At 38.6% G+C, this 23839-nt stretch overlaps 1 protein-coding gene across 13 annotated transcripts in view; it reads left to right on the forward strand.

Moving 5' to 3' along the window:
* The first annotated feature begins 1171 nt into the window (after positions 1–1171).
* The window catches only part of tenm2a (teneurin transmembrane protein 2a), a 308508-nt gene continuing 285840 nt past the window's right edge, over positions 1172–23839 (forward strand). For all 13 annotated transcript variants that reach the window (XM_072439821.1, XM_072439824.1, XM_072439822.1 and 10 more), the window contains exon 1: positions 1172–1507. In XM_072439821.1, coding sequence (XP_072295922.1) covers positions 1282–1507 — 226 coding nt within the window. In that variant the 5' untranslated portion in view covers positions 1172–1281. The remainder of the gene's footprint in view (positions 1508–23839) is intronic.

Raw genomic sequence — 23839 nt, forward strand, 5'->3', positions numbered from 1 at the left:
CAGCCTCTACACAAGAGGCTCTATCAGCACAGAAGAAATACAAGTTCAGGACCACAGAGCGCCGTGCTTCTCCATCTTGAAGCCTCTAATCACTCGTTTGAAGACGGTGAGGTGAAGGTTTTAAGCAGGGAGAAAAGATGGTTTGAAAGAGGAGTCAAGGAAGCTATTTTTGTTAAAAAAGAAAGACCTTCTTTAAACAGAAATGGAGGGCTCAGATTCAATCTTCCTGGTATCTATAATGGTATACTGAACCCCTGGAAAGGTAGAGGACCAGGACCAGGACATTTAGATGCTAATCAGGTACTCAGGGTGGTTGAGCCAGGGTCTCACAAAGACAAAGAGAATTCTAATAGCCCATTAAAATTCTGAATAGGCTAGCTCGGTAGATACAAGGGGGGAGTTTCTGTTGAAACAAACAACTCTTTCTACTTCAGGAAGGCTCCTCCCAATGGGCGGGTCTTACCACAGAACAGTATTAATATCGGAGTTCTCGATCTAAATTCTTTTATTGACAATGACTCTTGGATGAGAGTCGAAACGTCTATTTTTTCAAACTGAGTCCAGATGACTACAACTGAAGCTTTTTCTACTTTGGCAGTTACTTTGATTTCCTAGTCATCCCAAGTTTGTATTGTATTTGCTCTAGAATGTCCTGGCATTTTTCAAGTGGAAGTGTTTCAGCTGATATTTTCTGTTCCCTATTAATATTGTCACAGTTTCTGCATTTCAAACCCAATTTTGCTACTAAGGAAAATAAATATAAATTCACTTAAAACACTCTTTTTCAAATTAGAATCTAATTTCTATTCTCATATGTTGTATCAATCAGAATCTATCTATTTATTATTACATTTCCTTGAAGACCTTGAAGATAATTTAAATTGCTTGCAAACCACAAAATATGACATGAGGGACCATGATCAGAAATAAATCCTATGGTTTTGACGTTTACATAAAATTTTATACTAATTGGGTTGGCATGAAACTGCAGCAATTGATGTTTGTGGAAAATTAAACTTCATTATCTCTATTTGCCTTTGTTATCACCTGGTTATGACAGAGCTCATTCAAACCCCACTGTAACTTTGTGTGAAGAAAGTTGGAAAATGGCAAGTTCCGTTCAATCTTTCTCTCATCTCACAGTAACTTTTCTTCTTGTGTCTTCCAGGTGACTGAAGTGGACATTGCCATCACAGCCGCCCATTAGGAGGCCCCTCCCCGCTGCCTCTTCCTCTTCTACTTCCCTCTTTTATCTCCTCCTCCCCCCAACCAAGCCCGGGCATGGATCTGAAGGACCGCAGACACCGTTCACTCACTAGGGGGCGCTGCGCCAAAGACTCCCAGTACAACACCTCGTCGCTGGACACTGACGAGTGCCGCGTGCCCACACAGAAGTCCTACAGCTCCAGTGAGACGCTCAAAGCTTTTGACCACGAGCAGCGGCTGCACTACGGAGGCTGTGTGACCGACCTGGTGCATCACGAGGCCGACGAGTACTCCAGGCAAGGTGAGTGAACAGAAAACACGCTCATTTAAAGGTTGTATACTTTTTATGCATCATTCAAACTTCATCAAGTACGTAGCATTGAAATTTTCCTATATAACTCAAAGTGAATTTTGTGAATACGAGCCAGGAATTTAAAATAAAACATGACACACAGTCCATACTGATGATGCAGATTTGAATAGTGGCCACACCAGGGTACTGCAGAATCCTTCGATAATTTCCACAGTGCACCTACAAAAACGTAATGAATCTAGTTTCAGTACACTAAATAACTACAATACCTTTTTATTTGTAACATATTCCATTTACAATCTGAAGAACGCTTTTACATTGAGTTGCATCATATCATAGTGTGGAAAATTATATTTAATTTAATTGATATATTTATTTGGTTGGGACAGTGCATGAAACACATGATGTAAACACGCCGGATTAGCCATGAGCTAATTTTCATCTGTTGTCCCGCATTCACTCTCACAACACACTCTCGTTCAAACACATGTTTTTGGTGTGCTAATTTAGTTTAGTGTTAGTTTAGTTTTTAGTAAAACAGATATTTGGGTTTGTTGCCCTGTTAATTAGAGTGAAAAAAAATCACACGTGCACCAAAATGCATTCCTTTAATGCTTTCCTTTTATTTTAGCGACTGTATTCTGAATACCACCAAATGAAAGAGTAACAGTCACTCAAAATGATGTTTCTAAATATGCCAAAACTGATCAAGTGATGTATGTGGTTTTATTTATATTTGCCTCTTTTTGCGCATATCTGATTGATTTTCTTTTTACTGTTTGAAAATCCGGTAATATAGAATTGTTAAATATTCAAAGTACTGTATATTTACCTTCCCGGTAAAATGAAATCAGTGAAGAAACCTCTTCCATTAAAACTAACCAGATCAATTAACATTTATATGGCTTTTTACTTTATAATGCTTCTGTCCGACTCCCTAGCATCAATCTTTACTCTGTTTCCATTTGCACGTCCTCAATTTTAATCATACTATAGTACATTTTAAAAATCAAATAGGTTTAAAAGGCAAGTGTAGTGTTATGGTTTGCTCTCTATTGACATTGGCCTCATTGCCTATATTGGAATTTTTATTATGTTAAGGGAAATAAGTGAGTCTAATGGTTTTCAATGGCCAACTCTTATCAGCCACATAATTACATGATGTGAAGAGCCACCTCATAAAAACACTGAATATGACAGGTGCTGGCATTCATTCAAAGTGTGTGATGATTACACAGATGAGCATTATCATAATGAATTCAAAATTAGATTTTTTTGGGGGGAAAACCAAATAGAATGTCTTTACAAATATCTCCTGTCAACCGCAGAAAGACTTTATATGTCTGTGCAGTGCCTCACTTCTGTTTTTTGGCTAGAAGGGCACCATTAAATTTCAAGGATGTAGTAATTTCCTTTCAAAGTGTTACCAATTATTGTTTTCATCCTTCAGCGACAGTAGCCATGGCAATTCTTTTTAGCCGTCTTAGCCTCCAAGCCTTTCACTTCATATTTTTCACTTTTTAAAGCTGTTTGCACAATTTTATGCTTACTTCTATTCATGTTTGGATGGGCTTCGAAACTTCTGTTGGCTTCATTTGTAGTGGTCCTTATTAGGGCGGCAAGATTAAACACAATCAAAATTGCAATAAAAATGGACTTTTATTTTACTTTTATTTTATTTCATTTATTTTTTTGTTACATATATACTGTAATATTCTGCTGCTACTTTTTTCACATGCGTACAACAATATGGCTAATTGATAGATATTTAAAGACTAAGGCATAGGGCATGCAGACAATGTAGCCCTAAACATGTAGTTTGTCCTATTTGGCCCAAAACTGAATAAATATTACTCCACAAACAACAAAATATCCGGTCTTATTAAAGATTACAATTTGTTTCTCCCTTTCTAGTCTGTACATATTGTTATATTATTGCTAACCAACCATACATGATATTTTACCCATGCCGTTTCCAAAACTCTAATGAGTTGCAAGAACTATATCAATGTACTGTAAATTGTTTTCTGGTCGAGAGTCAGAGGGTTATGCTTTTATTTGGGATGTTCCACTGCATAAAACTAATCTATCCCTGTGGAGACAAACAGGTGACTCCACTGAGTTTTTTAGCAAGAAAAAAGATCAGTAATAAAATAAATACACAAATAAAGACAAGAAAGACAAATTGTGGAACATTGCAGATGGGCTCTCTTGGTCAACTAAAGACTTGTCCTGTGCCCCGATTAGTCAGCTAAAAGGTGATGTGGACGACTTAGCAAACACTCATATAACTATCCCATATGATTTTTGACCTGCAAACATTTTTTACAATGCATTTTTGTGTGTAAAAAGACAGAATATTCACAAATATCCACATATCCTTTCTCCTGTGGTTCATATACATTAAGTAAAGTTAAAGCAAAAACATATCGTCGGACTCTCCACTCTCTGTGTATCTTTCACATTAACGACGGCAATTATTAAAGTAGCTTTTCCTCATGTTGAGAAATGTCAACAATGACATTCCTTGAGCACATTCTGCCCCTCTCTTCCCACCTCTGCACACTCCAACCACTGTAATCTGAGCAATGCACCAAAGCAGACCTTTAGTTGTGGCAAGCCTGTCATAATGAACTTCTGTATCCCCCGGTGAGCGAGCGATCCAATAGGCCGATAGGTCATCTCTAAAGGGGTGGGTCCGCCCTCATGGCATGTCTTTAAACCGCGAGTGTGTCTGCGTGCATATACAGCCGTGTGTGTTGGAGCGAGACCTGAAAGCGCCTGTATTGATCCCTGGCTAGTGAAAGGAGTCAGACTCGATGGGATTGATTGGCGCTAAGCTCTGTTTTCTCTGCATGGACACAGCAGCACAGGCACACAACCCAATAGTGCCACGACCACTGTGACCACCTTTCAGATTCGATGTTTGAAATGTTTTGTCATCGTAATAAAGTGGTGATATGATGTGTATTAGTGATGGCTTGATTGGTGCCCTGGATAGATTGACCTCATATGCTGAAAAGAGACAAGATATGACCTGAAAAAGACAAGTCAATATCAAGTCAAAGGCTGTATTTTTATTTGTACGTGGATGTGGTGGAAGAAGTTATTCCTTTGTGCACAAGTATGAGAGTGCAATCAATCTGCAGCAAACAATACGTAGGGGAAAAGGCAGTCAAAACTTCTGATAGGTGTTAAATGTAAAAGTACACTGTGTAACTTTTCTGGTGCATTGGAGTTTGCACAACAGCTAATTTCCATCCTTTGTCCTAAAGCAAAAAATGAAACATTCTATTAGACAACAAAGACTTTAAACTGTCCCCCCACTTCATTACACTTACTTATCTCCATGGAGACAGATAAGTGTAATGTAGGGGGGGCAATATGCAAAAAAAAATGTGCCATGTGATTACTCAAATAGAAGTACAGATAATGGAGCAAAGTTTACTCTAGGAAAAGTATGACATGACAAAATCTACTGATATAAGAGTTTTGAAGTACCAGTTAAAAAACACAGAGACAAAGACTACAGTTATGTATTTAATGTTTGCCTTTTATTTAGCTTTTTTTACCCAACATTTTGGTACTGTAAATTGGATTAAATTGGTTAGATCAGTTCACATATACTAAAAGTGCTGTAAACTAGTGGCTGAAATTAACTTAATTTTCATCTTATAATACATTTTGAAACACAAATATCTATATTAGGGACAAAGATGGGTTACATATCTGCTTATTGAATGGTCCTTTATTGTTGGGTTGTTTTAGGGTGTTTTTTTTGACAAAACTAAAGCAAAAACAATGTGAGGATAGGCTTTGATCTAAAACTCTTAGTGGACTATTTCAGTAATTACCAAGATCAAGAAGACTAATTTGCGTAAAAGCTCAACATTTCTATTATGAATTGAATGCACATGTGCACTCACAAACAGAAGCGAGTAAGTCTTGACCTGAGATTGTTGCGTCAAAGTCAATGTTTTCATGTGCAAACCCCTCATACAGAAAGTACAACTGACTGCTCTTTTAACAACTACATCTGGCAGGCCTTCAATCAAAATGAAAAAAATGAAATAAAAATAAATCAGGAGATGTTCTGTCAGAGCACGACGAGATCAATCTGACATACTTCTGACACTTGCCCCCCTGGACTGGCTCAATCAAATACTGGAAACAACAATACGTGATTCAATGGAGGGGATTCTAACTGTTTTCTACCACAAAATAAAGGGAAAAGAAACACATTCATCCACTGTGAGATCGATGCATTTTGAGATTATATTCAAGATGAGTGAAAATCTAGTATATAATAAATCAATAAAAAAACAAATAAATAAACAAAGTTGTAAACAAATGCATATATGTCAAGCCAAATCACTAACGAAATATGTCTTGGGCCGCACTAAACTAGACTAAATTAAAAAAACATCAAGACTAAACCCGGACAAAACAGTTTCAACCTGAACTCAACCAATAACCAAGAATAGACCAGAACCAACAAGGAATTAAAATTAAAATTAAAAAGATATCAAGATCGATAGATACGTTGATATAGATCAGGGGTGGGCAAACTGTCGCCCGCGGGCCACATGTGGCTCGTTTGTCTTTATAATCCGGCCCGCCAAATATGCCAAGTAATATAAAAAAAAAAAAAAAGTTTTGTTTTGCCCTTAGGCATCTGTCTGCACTTGTATCCTTAATAAATATTACGTGAAATTAATTAAATAAAAGATTTAATAGCCTATATTTGACAGAAATATTTATTTTTATTCTTTTTTTTTCACACCAATGATTGTGGGCCGGCCCTCCGCTACTTGCCTGGATTCGACTGTGGCCCTCGGAGGAAAATAATTGCCCACCCCTGATATAGATGGATAGCTAGATCGATACTTTGTTCTAAATTGTCAATAAAACAAAAAACATTGCTCCTTACCAACGTGATTATTAAAATATAACATAATACAACTTTTGCTGAATAAGACTTGTTGGTTTAGAATAAACCAGGACCAGCAAGTAGGTTAAGGCTGAATTAAAATCAATTAAATTAAACAAGACAAATTCAGGGCCTAATCAAAGCAGATCTTGAGAATAACACTCTACATTTTAACAAGAAAAATCCTCATCATCATCATCATCATTTATGTTTGTTTGAGCACTTATATTTAATAATGCTCCCTACCAAAGTAAGTATTAAAGAAGCTCAACTTTGAATGCAGTATAAGTAGTGAACTGACACAAACTCAATTTACCCTAGTCACCTGCACCACAGTTTGAAAACCCTTGCTCCTTGGCCTCAGAGACAAAGATCTTGTTGGTTGAATTGTCAGGGGTGTTGAGGACTCTAAGTTATTGGTGTGTGGCGTTTCGGACACACTCCAGCGCCGCGCCACGCTGACCTCACACTGGGCGATAGCTGATCGATAGCACAGCGCTCTCAGCCTATCAGCTCCTCGGAAAGCCCAGAGCCACAGATGCATCGTGGGAAGTGTGGCCACAGGAGACCAACAGTGTTGCAGCACCATATGGACTGTGACACCATGAGAGAGGAGGAGGATTACTGGAAGAAGGAAGAAAAAAAGAGTTGGAGTGAAAAGGATCTGACGAATAGTTGCGTTTAGTAGTTTGAGCACTTGACTTTCGAGTTTTCAAGAATATTATGCTCCTGTTTCCAAGAAGCAAGAATGTAAATCATATTGTGTAACGCTTTGCATTTTGGCTGATGTGTTGTTGAAGGGCATCACCACACCGACGCATATTTAATTATAAGGCTCTTCACCTCAGCTCGAGAGGTGATGCTATATCTGGGGCTTTGAATTCATACATTTATGTCTTATCTTCAGGAAACATCAGAAGAAACTGTACAAACTTGACTTAAAAGGAGGTCTTTACCATTGTGAGATAACACACAATACAGTTTAGAATATGTGCGGTTAGGAAGTTGGTGTATTGTTTTTAGGGCTACAGAAGATGGACATCACAGGTCAGGGTTATGTATATAGGCCAGGGAAGTTTATTTGTAAAGCACAATTTATACCCAAAGTAATTCAATGAAACACACATTCAAATCAAAATAAAAACAAATAATTTAATAAATCAGTAAGGAAATGTGTCCTCTACAGTTGACCCATCCTTCACAGCTGCTGGTAAAACCTGTGAAGAGCAGTGGGCCGCTGCTGTAAAATATTAAGCGGTCCGTCTCCAGATCTTGTTCTAGGCTTGTTCTAGATTTAAGCTGGAGGATTTGCTTTGGGTTAACCGGAGTGCCCGGAGGAAACCCTACCCAGATATGGGGGGAACATGAAAACTCTGCACAGAAAGGCCCGGGAGTCAAAAGGGGATCCATTTTGCTCTGAAGGGAAAGTGCTAGCCACTCAGCCATCGAAACTGATTTTAAAAGATAAGAGTGCAGATAAAATAACTCAGTGGAATGCACAGTTTAACAGAAATGCCCTGACTTTGAGCACAGGCAGGAGGCTCGACCCTGAGGTCTTCAAGGGTTTGTAAAGGCACATATGGCACTAACATAGAGATATCTGTGCCTCAGACCATGAAGAATCAGATTATGGTTTGTTCTTTTGCTGTGTATGTATGATTTTCTCTGTACAAGACATACATTCCTCTACAGAGCTTTTTCTGTCCTCAGACTGGCTCAAAACTAAGCATGTACCATATATACATAATGCAAGTTGTAATATAAATAACCTTGTTTAACATTGCATTCATCAGATCTTTTACTAATGCATGCACCCATAGAGAGAAAAAATATGATGTTTTTTGATGAAATTTTAATGTTGCGTTTGTTCATCTGGCCGTCATGCCAAGGTTTATTTTTCCTGACGTTTCGAGGTCATTCTTTGCTATTCTCTCATTGATTTAATGGTTATATGCAGCACAGCCAATTTACAGCTCTGTCCTGTGTTAATGCATATTGACCTACCTTTAGCGTGTCATTAGATTTATGTGCCAGACAAAAAGGTGTGATTCATCCGAGTGGGACCCGCTGACCAGGGACCGCAAAATAAATGCTAAGTTGTAAAGTATTGTGTAACCTGTTGTCAGAGGTGGGTGGTAATAATGGGCTAAATTTACTTGAGTTCTACTTCGAGCAGTTTCATTGCAGCATGCTTTTTAGATCAAATTGGGGGGGGGGAATTGACACGAAGAAGCCTAAACAAAGACAGCCAAAAGGTGAACAAATATGTTTATTTGTTTGTGATCAAAGATGACATGTTGTGATTATCTTACGTTGAGTGACATTGTACAGACTTTATATAGGAACAAGGCTGATTTTGCTTATTTATTTCACTGTTTCTCTGACAAATTATGTCCTCAATATGCAAAAAAGTAGGGAGACATGCTTTATCATTCATCGTATTGATAAATCTCACTTTCAATATTAAGGATGAGGCTTCATACCAATTTCGATACCACGAATATTTGTCAACTCCAAACAATAGTAGTTTCTTTATGTTACTACCGGTATGTTATCTTTTAGTCATTCTGATGAAGCTCAAGACTATCTTAAAACTTTGTTTTAATTCAATACACGTTTGTTTCGATACTTGTTTTAGTGTTGATTAGTATCTGATTTTTGATACTTTGATAACCCTAGTCGCTGATGACTCGCTATTTTAAAATACTTTTGAATGTATTTGATCTATTCTACAAACTTCTAGTGTTAGTAGTCACAGTACTAAAATGTCAAACTTGATTCCGATACCAATTTCAATACCACAATGATACCGGTATTTTTATTTATTTTTTTTTAGGTCAAGGTTCTAGGCCAGGCATGTCCAATCTAGGGCCCGGGGGCCAAATGCGGCCCTCAAACCAATTTTTGTTGGCCCTCCAGCTTCCTGCTATGTCGGCCCAAGCAACAAAAAACTAGTACTTTTTACTGTGAAATTGGGAAAATTCAGGCATATTAATGTTATACCAACCTAATATTAATGTTCCAGGTCTGATTAAAGGTGTGGAGGCTCATCGCAATTACATCAAATGCAACATTTTGAATGATTCACTTTGTCATTTAACAAATTGGACATTGTCAAGTTGTTTGTGGCCCTCTGCCCCGTTTAAGTTTCAAAATGTGACCCTTGGTGAAAAAAGTTTGGACACCTCTGTTCTAGACAATAGACTGATATTTTCAATGTAAAATAATAGTTCTGATAAAGCACAAAATCACTCTAAAAGTGTTCACGAAAGGTCCCGTTTTGTCCTGTTCATATGATTTTTTTTAGCATCAATACTTGCTCAAATGAGTATCTAGTTTTGATACTAGTTTTAGTATTAATTAGTATCTGCGTTTTGATACTTTTGACAACCCTACAACCCTCTGTATGTTGCATATAATGATAGAATTCAGTCCTGTTTGCAGTTAAATCATTATTTTCCCGTCCACTTTTCCTCTCTTCTCACTAATAGGCGCCGAGGGAAAATTGCTGACACAATACACGTTTCACAAGTACATTTCTTCATGTTTTTGTCTAATTTCAAAACTATCCAATTGCATGAGTTATGCAGTGCAAATTATTGGGAGTACAGCAGATGTCCTGAGGATATGTTCCCAGCCAAATCCAGGATCTGGGGGATGTAATTCTTCAAGCAAAAACTCCAAACACAAACATTTCATTATTTAATGAGATCTTACTCTATGGCAACTGTGTAAACATTAGACATTCTACACACTATTGATCTGCTTATTGCATGTGTATGGTATAACGTGTGAAGCCAGTAATAATACTGGTATGTGAATCAACAGTCAACTGTCTTGTCAATCAGATGTTATTATTAAATCTATAGAAAACATAATGTCTGTCTTGTATTCAGTATTTATTTTAATATGTCGGTGTAATCCCTCATTCGTCCAGGCGTGTTCCATAGTAGAAAAAGCTTCAGTTGTAGTCATCTGGACTCAGTTAGAAAAAATAGACGTTTTGACTCTTATCCAAGAGTCATTGTCAATAAAAGAATTTAGGTCGAGAACTCCGATATTTATACTGTTCTGTGGTAGTCTACAATGGGATCCTGAACCCCTGGAGAGGTAGAGGACCAGTACCAGGACATTTAGATGCTAATCAGGTACTCAGGGTGGGTGAGCCAGGGTCTCACAAAGACAAAGGGGAGACTAATAGCCCATTAAAGGGTTGAATAGGCTCGGTAGATACCAAGAGGGTAAGTTTCTGTTGAAACAAACAACTCTTTCCTCTTCAGGAAGGCTCCTCCCAATGGGCTGGACTTACCACAGAATAGTATAAATATCGGAGTTCTCGACCTAAATTCTTTTATTGACAATGACTCTTGGATGAGAGTCGAAACGTCTATTTTTTCTAACTGAGTCCAGATGGCTACAACTGAAGCTTTTTCTACTATTTATTTTATTGTTTATTCATTTTTAAATGTTTCCTTCTTTCTTGTTTGCCAAATGTTCAAAGAAGACTATATAGTAAAATATTTTAATATAGAACTTGATCATTTGAAAACGTAGGATTTCAACTCCAAACACACATAGCAAGGATGATATTTTTGAGGATGTCTTTTTGAAGATAGACAGAAAAACTGCTCAAGGAAGTTAAATATATGCAAATAAAGGACAAATTGTATGTATTGTTTTCTTGTTATTGTTATTTAAACATGTTCTTGTGTATCTTTGCACCCACACAACTTTCACACAACTTTCTAAAAGCAAGACATTCCCCAATCCTGATTTTCTGTTACCGTACCATCGGGACAAAAAATTCTCCGTACCATCGGGACAAAAAATTCTCAGAATAAGTCTGGCCATTTTTTGTGACGTTTTGTGAAATAATAATAAATAAATAGAATATCTATATTGCATTTATTCAAATACAGATATTTCACAAGATACCTTGAGAGAGGGTCGCCTCTCTACAGATCTGACCTGGAACTTGGCCTTGGGCCATCTTCTTCTTGTTTGCATTAATATAGAGAAGTTAACTGCCATACTGTGGGACATTACACAGTAATCACATCTCAGTGGAGACAAGCAGGTGCCAATCATTCAACCAAGTAAACATTCCGGAGTTTTAAATTGACTAACTGCAATATTTGTACGTTTTTTGTTTTGTCTGCCCCTCACATGCCCAATACCCAGTGTCAGCTTATATACCTGTGTACATTTAATGCTGACATATATTTAGGCAGTCAATTCTTACACTACTAGTACTACATAATGTTCCACACAACACCTATTAAGGAAACTGTGAGAGGATACCGTGTCACAAAAACTTGCAACAGCACTTCTCGTTTTTGGCTGATTCTCCTAGAGCACAATTTTACTCCCGCTTACTTCATCAAAAATACTTGCAATAATATTCTGTACCAAGACAGTGCACAAGGTAGCCAATTACAGTGGACAAGAAATGCCACTATCCACAAAATGCTAGGCAGCCAAAATGTACTGCTTGAAATTTATGTTGATATTGCTTGGAGTGCATGAGTCTGCCCAGTAAAATAGCACTTATATAGATAGAGAAGTTTATGAATCCCACAGGCAAATAAAATTGTAACTAAGCCCACTTTCCATAAATCAGAATTCATAAACAACCATGAGGTATATGAATGAAATGCAATTAAACCTTTTGGAGAGAGACTTGGCAAATGTATCGGAGCAATTAGTTTATCAGCTTGCAAACCTACGATCAACGTAAAGCCATGGTGTTGGCAGAGAAATGCAACGTAACAGACCCAAGTGTTATTGGAAAATATGTGAATAATTTATTTTTCTGTTAATATTTTCCATTGTTTCCCCTTAGGGCTACTTTCCAGCTGTCTTCAGATCTGATCAGTGTCTAATTCACATTTAAGAATCCCAATTTACTTCTTAAAGACGAAGCAAAAAATGCACCCCAATTTAAAAATGAGTAGGAACACTTCTACCTCTACTTGTTTGATATTGTTACAGTTTCACCAAAATGACGTGCACAGTTTGATTACAACTCTTTTTGGCTGCATTTTCAAATATATGAATCATCTACAATAGGGGTGGGCAATTATTTTCCTCCGAGGGCCATATTCAAATCCAGGCATGTAGCGGAGGGCTGGCCCGCAATCATTGGTGTGAAAAAAAAAAAATCAAAAAAATTAAATATAATTTTTTTTCCACTTTTCTGTCAAATATAGGCCATTGAATCTATTATTTAATTCATTTCACGTCATGTTTATTAAGGATACAAGTGCAGACAGATGCCTGAGGGCAAAAAAAAAAAAAATATATATATATATATATATATATATTTTTTTTTTTAAATATTACTTGAACAAGCTTGGCGGGCCGGATTGAAAGGCCTTGTGGGCCGGATGTGGCCCACGGGCCGTAGTTTGCCCACCCCTGATCTACAATGTATTGTCTAACTATTGTACACGAGTTTGTTAAGTTAAAGGACAAATACTTTGCATTTTCGTATTGTTGCTGACATTTAGTAGCCTCCTGCCTGAGGGGAGTGGCTCAAATAGTCCGTGTCCAGGGTGAGAAGGGTCGGCTGTGATCCGACATGTTCGTCCCAGAGCTCTGGAGACGTACTCTGCTGGGCCTTCTTGATGAGCGAGCTGATGGTGGGCTCCTACTTCCTGGGTGATGGTGGTGCAGCAGTTTGTGTACAGGGAGAAGAGAAAAGGAGAAAGCACACAGCCCTGTGGAACACCTGTGCTGATAGTCCGAGTGTCTGAGACATTCTTCTCCTGCCGCACACACGGCCTCCGATCCGTCAGGAAGTCAGTGATCCACCTGCAGGTGGAGTCAGGCATGTTGAGCTGGGAGAGCTTGAGCCTGGAGCAGAGCTTGTCCTGGAGCAGAGCAGGAGGATGGTGTTGAATGCAGAGCTGAAGTCCACAAACAGGATCCTGGCATAGGTTCCCGGGGAGTCCAGATGCTGCAGGATGAAGTGGAGTGCCAGGCTGATGGCGTCATCCACAGACCTGTTGGCTCTGTAGGCGAACTCCAATTCTGCCGAGAATTGGACGCCGTGGTCTGAAAACACAGATTAATAAGAAATTCAGAGTGTTTTTTTATGCTCAGAGGGAAGATAACTATCTAAACAGGATTAATCAAACAAGTGTTAAACAAAAAACAAAAAAAATTGAGGGGGGAAAACACTCAAATTAAAGTAAAAGTATCACTTTAAAAAAATGTTTATTAAAACTATTTGTTGAAAAGTGGGACAAAACTATTAGAACAACTAGCGCATCGAATGTAGTGATCTTTAAATTGTCTGGAACAAAGAGCGTAAAAGTTATGAAAGTTTACTTTTATTTATTTTGGATGTGTAAACCTTTACCTAAAACTTTATTATGTGGGCTGCAAATTTTGCAGGTCACCCTTAGAAAATAACCCATCTCAATGTGTTCTCACCCGGTTAAATGAAGGTTAATAAATAAATAAAACCAGCTACTTTTAGGATCCATTAATAATGTAGTGGAGAAGAAAGTACAGACACCTGTGCTCGGATGTAAAAAAAAGTAAAAGTAAAAACTGTAAAGGACGTAAAGTACAGATACCCAACAGTACATTTACTTTTGTACTCAATTACTTCCCCCACTTCCCATTTGCTTGTTTTCCTGTTAAATGTTTTTATTTTTTCATTTTACTTTATTTAACTAGAACCCACTGAGATCGAAACCCCTTTTTCAAGAGTGACCAGGCGGAAAGTATAAACACAACAGCACAAACATTTTAAAACATTACACCTTTAAGAGACATTTAGAAAATCAAAATAAAATCTAAATTTAGAAGCACAGACAGTTTTTTTAAGATGAACTCTCTTTGTACATGGACTCAGTATATTAACCTTTGCTCTAAATTAATCGGCTTTAAAAATGAAAAAAATAAAACCATGGATATTTAGGTAAGATTGATACTTGTTTGTTTGTTTTTACGCCAATCACTGTTTAATATGTTCAGGACAGAAATCTGCTGGTCCGGCTGTTGGCTGCAGGTGTCTCCTGCGACAGAGATTCTGAATCTCAATGGGTTCTCTTGGTTTGATAAAAATACGAAAAAAATTATATAAATGTTTGGCTTCCGATAAAAAAATAATAATAAAAAAAACATCTTGCTTCCACTCATTCCTGTTGTTTCCCATTTATTTCCCCTTGGCCTTGCTCCTTAATGTCTCCAGTCTATCCATGGCACCACTTCCCTGTTCATTTCCCAGGTGTGGCATAACCCCCACCCGCGTTCCAAAAGCAGGTATTATCAGGTGCACCACGGTCTCTTGAAGCTTAGGCCTTTCCTCCATGAATCCTTTTGAATGAGCACCTTTCTATTCTGCACCACTGCTGCTTTTGTCCCCCCGGGTAGCAATGCGCACGAGGGGGAACAACCACCAACCGCCACCTGCTTTCTCCCTGACTGCCTGGACAACATTCACCATCACACACACCACTCATTTGGCCTCTGTGTAAAGCTCTCTCCAAAGGCTTTTTCCTCTTTTCATTTACAGGTTTTTTGATGGCGTCTTTTGCTCCTCCGTCACACTTCTTGTGCCCGCTTTCACCTCCTTAGTCTGGAAGTCCGCCATTCTCCTGGCTCTTGCTGTTCCTTTATTGCTGCTTTAGTGGTCATATCACACATGGATTATGTCAAGAGCCTCGAAGGAACATTGGTGGAGCCTCGTGTTCCTTTGTGCTACATTTCACACTGGTTGGTCCGGCTCGATAGGCTTGAACCCTTCATCATTATGCTGAAATAAAGCTAGAACCATGTGGAATGAGTGTCAAAAGAGCAAGTCCTATACATACTGTACATTTCAATCATGCCCTTTCTGTAGATCGACCACTTATCGAGCGCTTTGGACTGAACTTTAACTTTCTTTGTCAGTTGCAATTTAAAAAAGCACTGCTCTCTTCTACTCTACTATGTACTTGGAATTTGGAAATACCAAAATTTCTGTGTACTTTTTTAAATTTTATGTCTTCTTGATTACATTGACTTGATAAATCAGGTTGTACATTCAGACAGTTTCTCTTGCAATTATTCTTGATCAGTACCTTACTCAAACACCTTTTCACCTTTACTTCAGTCATATTTTTTTTAAGTAATGGATGGGAAATGTTCTTACCTTTGTGGGCATCAAAGGGGACACAGTTGTTGAGTTTACAGGAAGTCGACCACAAGCAAATGTTATCTCTTCAAATTTGTGCCAGCAAAGCAGCTACCAATTTGACTATTATGAAACATGATTAGAAAATTAACCTAATTGTATTGTTAAGATAGAGGTATTCTGGTGACTCCTGTTGCTGGGCCCAGCTGTTAGCGCCATGTGCCGCAGTTGTACAGTACACCATATGGTTAAAAGTAGAACAGGCCAGCCGTGTGCTAACAGTGATAAAGGCTATAGCCCTGTCCAAAGCTGGCATTAGCATGTGCTTTGTGTGATCGGTGTGAGTGGGCATTTGTTCACATCTGGCATCTCCTCGTGCGTCTCTAGTGACTACTCCTGATCCAATTTAACATTTTTTTATGCAAATACACCAGTCAAAACAAGCTAGGACACATTTACTCAAGCTTTTAGATCTACTCAGTGCTGTAAATGTGTGTGTGTTTTTTTTTAAATAGTATACACCTACTACCTTGTTAAAGCTTTAATTACAAGTTGATGTTAAAATAGCTGCCTCGACCATCTGTTCTTCACTGAGCTCCAAAAGATATTTCACATTTTCACATGAATAAGTGTTCAGTACATCTGATTTCTGTAAAGAAACAGATGTTGTAGACTTACTCCGGTGCACTCTGACAGTGCCAAATGTTATGATCTCCATAAATTGTGTTATTGTTTGGAAATTATTTGATTTGAAGCTGTCAGCAGGTTACAAGGAATGAAGGGTTAGCCAATCAGATAAATGCTTGGTTCCATACGAGGAACATGGAAAGAAAAAATATAACCCCAAAATACATTGCAAACTACAAGAATTCTGCAAGAATCAGTGAGAAAAGCACAAGCTTTTAATATAAGGAGAGAGAAGTTTGGTTTTGTTCAAAAATGTTGATGGCCACTCATCTTACTTACTTAGCTTTGACGCAGCTCTGGAACTGGTTTAAAAACTTCTACGATTGGGTTGGAGATAACTACACCAAAACTATCACCAGACTGAAAGATCTTCTTGTTTATAAGCACCGTTCTGATAAATTTTCACCATCCAAAAGATCATTTATTTAATTTTTAATTGTTAAGTCCTAAGGCAACAGTGAACATGGCACTAAAAACATGTACAATGGGCTCCTCCTTTTCTCTGGGGCCAGTATTCCCCTGAAAAAGAGATGCCAAAGTGTGACTTTCATAAATGAAGGTTAATAAATACTGGTATATGTTCCTACAATTTTGCAATCTTCAAGACCACTCAAAAAAATTATAATAATCTTAATCTCGACACGTAACTAGTTATGTTAAGTATTTCCTTTTCCGAAGAAATACCTTGATGAAAAATTAATTCATCAGCCATAATATAATCTAGCAGAACATCAGAGCGCATCAAACTCCAGTGTGTTTTCCATGCATGTTGCAGTGGGCTACAGTCAACCTGGACTCTCCATGATCAAAGACAGAACAAAGAAGCTGCATGTTATTGAAAAATAAACGCAATCTTTCCCTGTTCTCTCTTTATATTAGTCTTCTCCCTCACTTTCTGCCTCTTTGCCAGCTGCTGACACTCCAAAGCGTCCCAGAGAGGCCACGGTGCTGGAGAGGATTTGCTGGAGAATGTCCTGGGGCAAACATGGCGCCCCTCGTCAAATCCTCGCTGTGCTCCCACTTATCCCATCCTCATATTTTCTCTGTCATAAACATATAACAGCTCACGAGGGTGTGCGTGTGTCGCCCCAAAACGTGCAAACGGCTCTTTAAATGAAAGCTTAACTCAAAGTAACATCTGGTCGAGCATTTGGTCTCACAGACAAATAAACGGGCTCTCTGTGTGTGAATGGGACCAAGTTCAGCCCCAAAATATTCACTCTTCTCTATCCACAAACTGTAATTTCGGGACCAAATTCAAAATATTTACATTCAATATGGCGTCTTGTTGGGATGCGATTGTGGTTATGTCAACATTGAACCTCTTCGGATCACTGACCTGAGCTGACCCAGAGGAGAAGTAAATATCCGCAGCTATAGATTTTAGATTCAGGACTAAAAATGAAAACCAAACAGCTGTGCTTACCAAAGGGAGTTGGAATATCTTCTGTTTGGTTGGCTAGTTTGGAAAGCTGGCTCTGCATACATTAACATGGTGATAAACCTGATTCCAAAAAGCCACTCACTGATGAAGGTGTACAATGCAAATTTTCTGGAGAATAGTCCATAACCCAATTGTATAATGTAGATGTTGCTTTTCCCTGGAATGGTACAGTTATTGTATGGTACACTTTATTTTCCCTGTAAAGGAATGTATTCTCTACATTTGACCCATCCTTCAATGCTGCAGGGGAAACCTGTCAAGTCAAGAGCAGTGGCCGCTGCAGCTCCCAGGGTCCCAGCTGCAGATCTTCAGCTCAGCTTATCCAGGACCTTAGCTGGAGGATTTTTACCTATTGTACATATTTTGAGTTGAATTGATGGGGGAAACAGGAGTGTCCAGAAGAAACACACCCATACACAGGGAGAAATATGCAAACTCTGCACAGAAAATCCCATGCGGCCCAGGAATCGAACCTGCTAGCCACTCTCCCACTGTGCCTTTATGTTCCACAATACGCTAGAAACTCATCTTTCATTTATTCAGCTACAGCTATTGCCAAAACAAGAATACTGCTGGGTTAGATGGCGTCACCTGCACATGTCCGTGGATATTGCCATTGACGTTTCATACCAGTTTAGGCAAAACTTCCAGGTCGTATCTTCCACCTAAAAACGTTCAACTTAGAGTGTATTGTTTTAGGAAGTATTATAAAGAAGTTCCAGATGAAAGTCAGATGTAATTTTCACTTGAACATAACACCATTTTAAGTAGGTAGTAATAGGTAAAGCTAGTAATTAGTAACAGTAGAAAGTAATTTGAAATGTGCATATTTTTCTTGTACCGGTATGTTGGAAAAAACAAGAATTATTATCCGTCTTAACGTTCTATGATGTGTTGCAAAAATAAAAGGCGCCACTTTATAATAACTACACCTTAATTAAAGCAATCTAATAAAGTTTTTCATGTACAAACACTTTGTTCCCACTTTATTAAGCTTAAGGTGCAGTTATTATTGATTCTGACCAAATAAAATGTACACTATTAATTGGTATGCATACATAATAACCATTTCCAATATTTTCTGCTTAAAGGCCATGTTTTATTTTTGCATTAACATGTATATATTTACTAACGGAGCGCCAACTCTTTCTGACTTGTATTATACTTCGGATATTAGAGAAATGGGCAGTGCAGTGTGATTGTAGCCAGGCAGTCTTGCATGGATGAACGCATGAGTGCTTCCAACAGTCAGTCAATGAAAGCACCCTGACACCTGTCAATCAAAGTCATCTCGCACACAATGAAGGAGCTTAATAGAGCATAAACGGGTTCATTCAAAACCCATCCCTTGTATGTTTAATTGTCACAGAATGAGATGCATCGACCGGGGGTCAGTGCCCTCTAACAAGACTGAATTTGGGCTTGTTTTTCTGGTCAAGGTACTTCACAATTCACATTCACATTCATCATTATATTGTCTGTATCAATGATAAAACAAGACGTTGTTGTAACGTTAGTGCAGGCTCCATAATAATCGGTCCTTTGTCCTCCTGAATTTTAATTTTAGATGCGTTTATGGAAGCTGCCAAATTCTGAAAAAAAAAGCAGAGGTGTTACTAAGACTATGCTCCAGTGCCAAGGAAACTTACAAACTTCAGTGAAGATATATGTATGGTCAGCATTTGCAAATTGGATAGAAAGGTACTTCCTCAAGTTGTGAATTTTGTTGAGGTTAGTCATTGGTTTGTGTAAACTGGTGATTCTTCTTGATTTGAAGGACTTTTTGAAGACTTTTCCCCATCATTCAAATGTTATAATATTTTGAATTGCATAATTGCTATAGGAAAGGACAACCGTCACCAGAGCTTGCAACTCATGAATAAGACATATGCATTAATAATAATAACAACAACAACAACAACAGCAAGTGTCATTGTAATATTCAGGGCTGGAAAGTAATGAATTGCTCTACTCAAGTTACTGTAATTTTTGAGTAATTGTACTTTTTTAGTAGTTTGTGTGTAAATCTAACATACGCCAAAGAAACAACATCTTTAAAACTTATGGGATCGTAATACAAAAGCCTTTGTATTCTTGACATATTTCTTTGACTTGGCCCTGAAAAACAAGAGTGTTTTGTCCACACCATTTAAACATGCTAAATTAAATATTGTAAATGTGTTTAAATACATGTCTCAAGTAGGAACAACACTGCCATAAATCCACAATCTAATTTCCCCCTTGTAAAAAAAAAAATTATAGTTACCGAGTACTGTACAAGTCCCAATTATCTTAATGTACGGTTGACTCACTGTTCCTTCCTATACATCACTGCCTGCTCTCGTTGGCTTTATTGTAGTTTAAAACAATTTCAAGTTCTGGAACTATTGTTCTTTGAATACTATTTTCATGTGTATCAGCATTTTTAGCCATGTTATTGTCCTCTTTGTTATGAAAATATGCCAAATTTGAGAGAGCTGATTAACCATTAAAAAAAAATCCCAGACATTTCACAATTGTCTGATAATTAATGTCTTCCCACATTCTGTTGGATTCACATAATATTGTCTGACTATCGTTATCGGGATACTAAAAAAATTGTATTTTTTTTTTTTTTTTGTCGATATTGCCCACCCGAGTAGAGTATTTGAGTGCAGACAACCAAACGTAAATGCCAACATATTAAAATGGTTTAATATCATTGTTTAAACGTTTTTTAAAGCCCATATTTATTGAAGTCATCACATTATCAGTGGTTATAAATATTGAATCACCATTGTCCCCTTATTAGCATTAATGACAAAAAATAAATGTAATGCTTCACATTCTTTTGATTCAATTTAAACCTTCCACATAACACCTTATTAAGTCTGTTGGAAATCCAGTGTATGCTACAGAAGTGTTAGCTATTAGCACTGGCGCTGGCAGAGGTGCATAGCGTCACATACAAACAGCGGAATAATAGGAAGAAGCCGGCTATTTGGCACTAGCATTCGGTCCTGTTTATTCACACTCACACACACAAATATATTGGGGTTACAAACAAGACAATTAATTGACAGAGTCCTGGGAAATACATGCTGACATCCGCAAATTTCCTGGAATAAAATCATTTATCAAACTATATTGTGTGGGTTTTGGGAGAGTTGAGCTAATCTCTGTTTACTATGTAATGACCCTCTTTGACTTGGCGTTGGCAGCTTTTGATAAATGAGGCAGATTGTAAATGTCAGTGTTATCAAGTGTTTTTCCCCCTGCTTCTTGCTTCCTAGGTTGTAATTAAAGTTGTTCCCCAGCCACGGAATTTAGCACGTTACTGTGACTGAATGCCATTTTTATATGTCTTGAAAAGGGGAAACATGTTTACACTTGTTCGGTTGCTGCCTTTTTGCAGTGAATCAGTCTCAAGCCATAGTTGTTTGAAGGGAAGTGTCACAGCAAAAACATGTGTACAAGGTATACATCCACACATGTTGTTCTTCTTTATGTTGAGAAATTAGCCAAAGAATTGTTATTACAGTATTTTTAGAGCCTTGGTTACAATTTCATGCATTTTTGCAAATGTCACATAATCAGGACCTTCTGGACTTTCCCTCGCTCCACACTGTGCTGGTCAAATGCATAAGCTCGTTCAGTAAAAGACTGTTACTGCAGCGCTGCCTCACTAATCAAATCAAATCAATTTATTTTTGTAAGGCCCAAAATCACAACAACAGTTGCCTCTGAGGGCCACAGGGAGAAATGAATCAACAATGTCTGTGGTGGCGATGGAGTCAGACAATGTCTGTGGTGGCGAGGGAAGATGTCCCAGGGTCCTCTGTCCTTAGACTCTCCTTCTCGGCCAGGAAAAACTACAAAAAAAACCTCTTTGGGAAAAAAGCGTAGAAACCTGGAGGAGTTCCAGTGAAGGAGAGATCCGACTCTCACAGACGGACAGACGGACACGAGGGAGACTGGAGCTGGACCCACTCTTCAGGCAGAAGAGGGACCGTCTGAGTCGAGCTGGACCCACTCTTCAGGCAGATGAGGGACCGTCTGAGGCGAGCTGGACCCACTCTTCAGGCAGATGAGGGACCGTCTGAGTCGAGCTGGACCCACTCTTCAGGCAGATGAGGGACCGTCGGAGTCGAGCTGGACCCACTCTTCAGGCAGATGAGGGACCGTCGGGGGCGAGCTGGACCCACTCCTCAGGCAGATGAGGGACCGTCCACACAGGGCAGGGACCACTTCACCAGGAGAGGGACATCTGGGTCCACAGGTCCTCAGGAGTGAGAGAAAGAAAAGAAGGCGGTGAACAGTTTGCAAGTGGAATCAAAAAATAAATATTGTTTGATAGCATAAGTAGTCAGAAGAAGAAGAGGATAGTGCTCAAGCTGTCATACTTCCCCCGGCATAGTTACTCCTAGGGCAGCATAGCTAAAGCTGTGGGTTTATGTTTCTGTTCCTAACTAGTCTGACCATAAGCGATTTCGAAGAGGAACGTTTTAAGCCTGGACTTAAATGAAGAGACTGTGTCAGCATATTTAACATGGGTCGGGAGCTGATTCCATAACACAGGAGCTTGGTAGCTAAACGCTCTACCTCCTACAGTACCTTTAGAGACTCTTGGCACCACCAGAAGGCCGGCATTCTGAGAGCGAAGAGCTCTGTTTGGATGATATGGTTCTATAGCTTCTTTGAGGTAGGATGGGGCCATGCCATTTATGGCTTTGTAGGTCAAGAGTAGAATTTTGAATTTGATTCTAGACTCGACGGGGAGCCAGTGAAGAGACTTCAGCACTGGCGTAATGTGCTCTCTTCTTTTAGTTCCTGTTAGTAATCTTGCTGCTGCATTTTGAACCAGTTGAAAGCTTTTTATGGAGCTTTTAGGACACGCTGCAAGCAGGGAGTTACAGTAGTCTAATCTAGTCGTTACAAATGCATGGATAAGTTTTTCGGCATCACTTTTAGGCAGGATTCTTCTGATTTTGGCTATGTTGCGCAAATGGAAATAGGCTGTTTTACAAGCTTGATTTATATGAGCTTTAAATGAGAGCTCCTGGTCAAATAAGACTCCAAGGTTTCTTGTAACTGGAGGCTACACTGACATTGTCCAGTGTGACTATCTGCTCAGATAGAGAGTCTCGTAGATGCTTAGGGCCAAGCACAATGACCTCGGTTTTTTCAGGGTTAAGAAGCAGGTAGTTTAGTGTCATCCAGGTTTTTATCTCCTTCACACAAGTACTAAGTCTGTCTACTTGATCGCTCTGATCAGGTTTCATTGATAAATACAGCTGAGTGTCGTCTGCATAGCAGTGGAAGTTAATGTCATGCTTTCTGATAATGTTGCCTAATGGCAGCATATAAATAGTAAACAGAATTGGACCGAGTACCGAACCCTGTGGCACACCGTAAATTACTTTAGAGCTTGATGAGGAGCTCTGGTTTACATTAACAAATTGGAACCTATCAGATAGATAGGATTTAAACCAGCTGAGGGCTGTTCCTCCAACACCTATATTACATTCTAACCTCTGCAGTAGAATGTTGTGGTCAATGGTGTCAAACGCTGCGCTGAGGTCCAACAGAACCAGGATTGAGACCAGTCCATCGTCAGCGGCTAATAACAAATCATTTGTGACTTTAACTAGTGCAGTTTCAGTGCTGTGGTGGGCTCTGAACCCTGACTGGAAAACTTCAAATAAGTTATTGTCCTGCAGGTGGCGACAAAGCTGTTTTACTACAACTTTTTCAAGGATTTTAGAGACGAAGGGAAGATTTGAAATAGGTCTGTAGTTTACCAATAGGTCGGGATCTAGATTAGGCTTTTTCAGAAGAGGTTTAATGACTGCATGTTTGAAGGACTGTGGAACATAGCTACTTTCGAGTGAAGTATTTATTATATTAAGAATAGGGTCTATAATTAGGGGAAGAATGTCTTTGAGGAGTCTGCTTGGAATGGGGTCTAGGACACAAGTTGAACTTTTAGAGGACATAATGGCTGAAGTTATCTCTGCTTGATCAACAGCTGTGAACCTTTTTAAGTTTACAGGTGGATTTATATGGGATGTTAGATTTACAGCTTGGGCTAGTTCAGGGCTAATAGCGGGGGTAATTTCATCTAATTTATCTCTGATTGTTTTTATTTTATTG

The sequence above is a fragment of the Eucyclogobius newberryi genome, unplaced genomic scaffold (assembly GCF_026437365.1).
Source record: "Eucyclogobius newberryi isolate DKJ021-1_F unplaced genomic scaffold, fEucNew1.0.hap1 SCAF_11, whole genome shotgun sequence".
Lineage (NCBI taxonomy): Eukaryota > Metazoa > Chordata > Actinopteri > Gobiiformes > Gobiidae > Eucyclogobius > Eucyclogobius newberryi.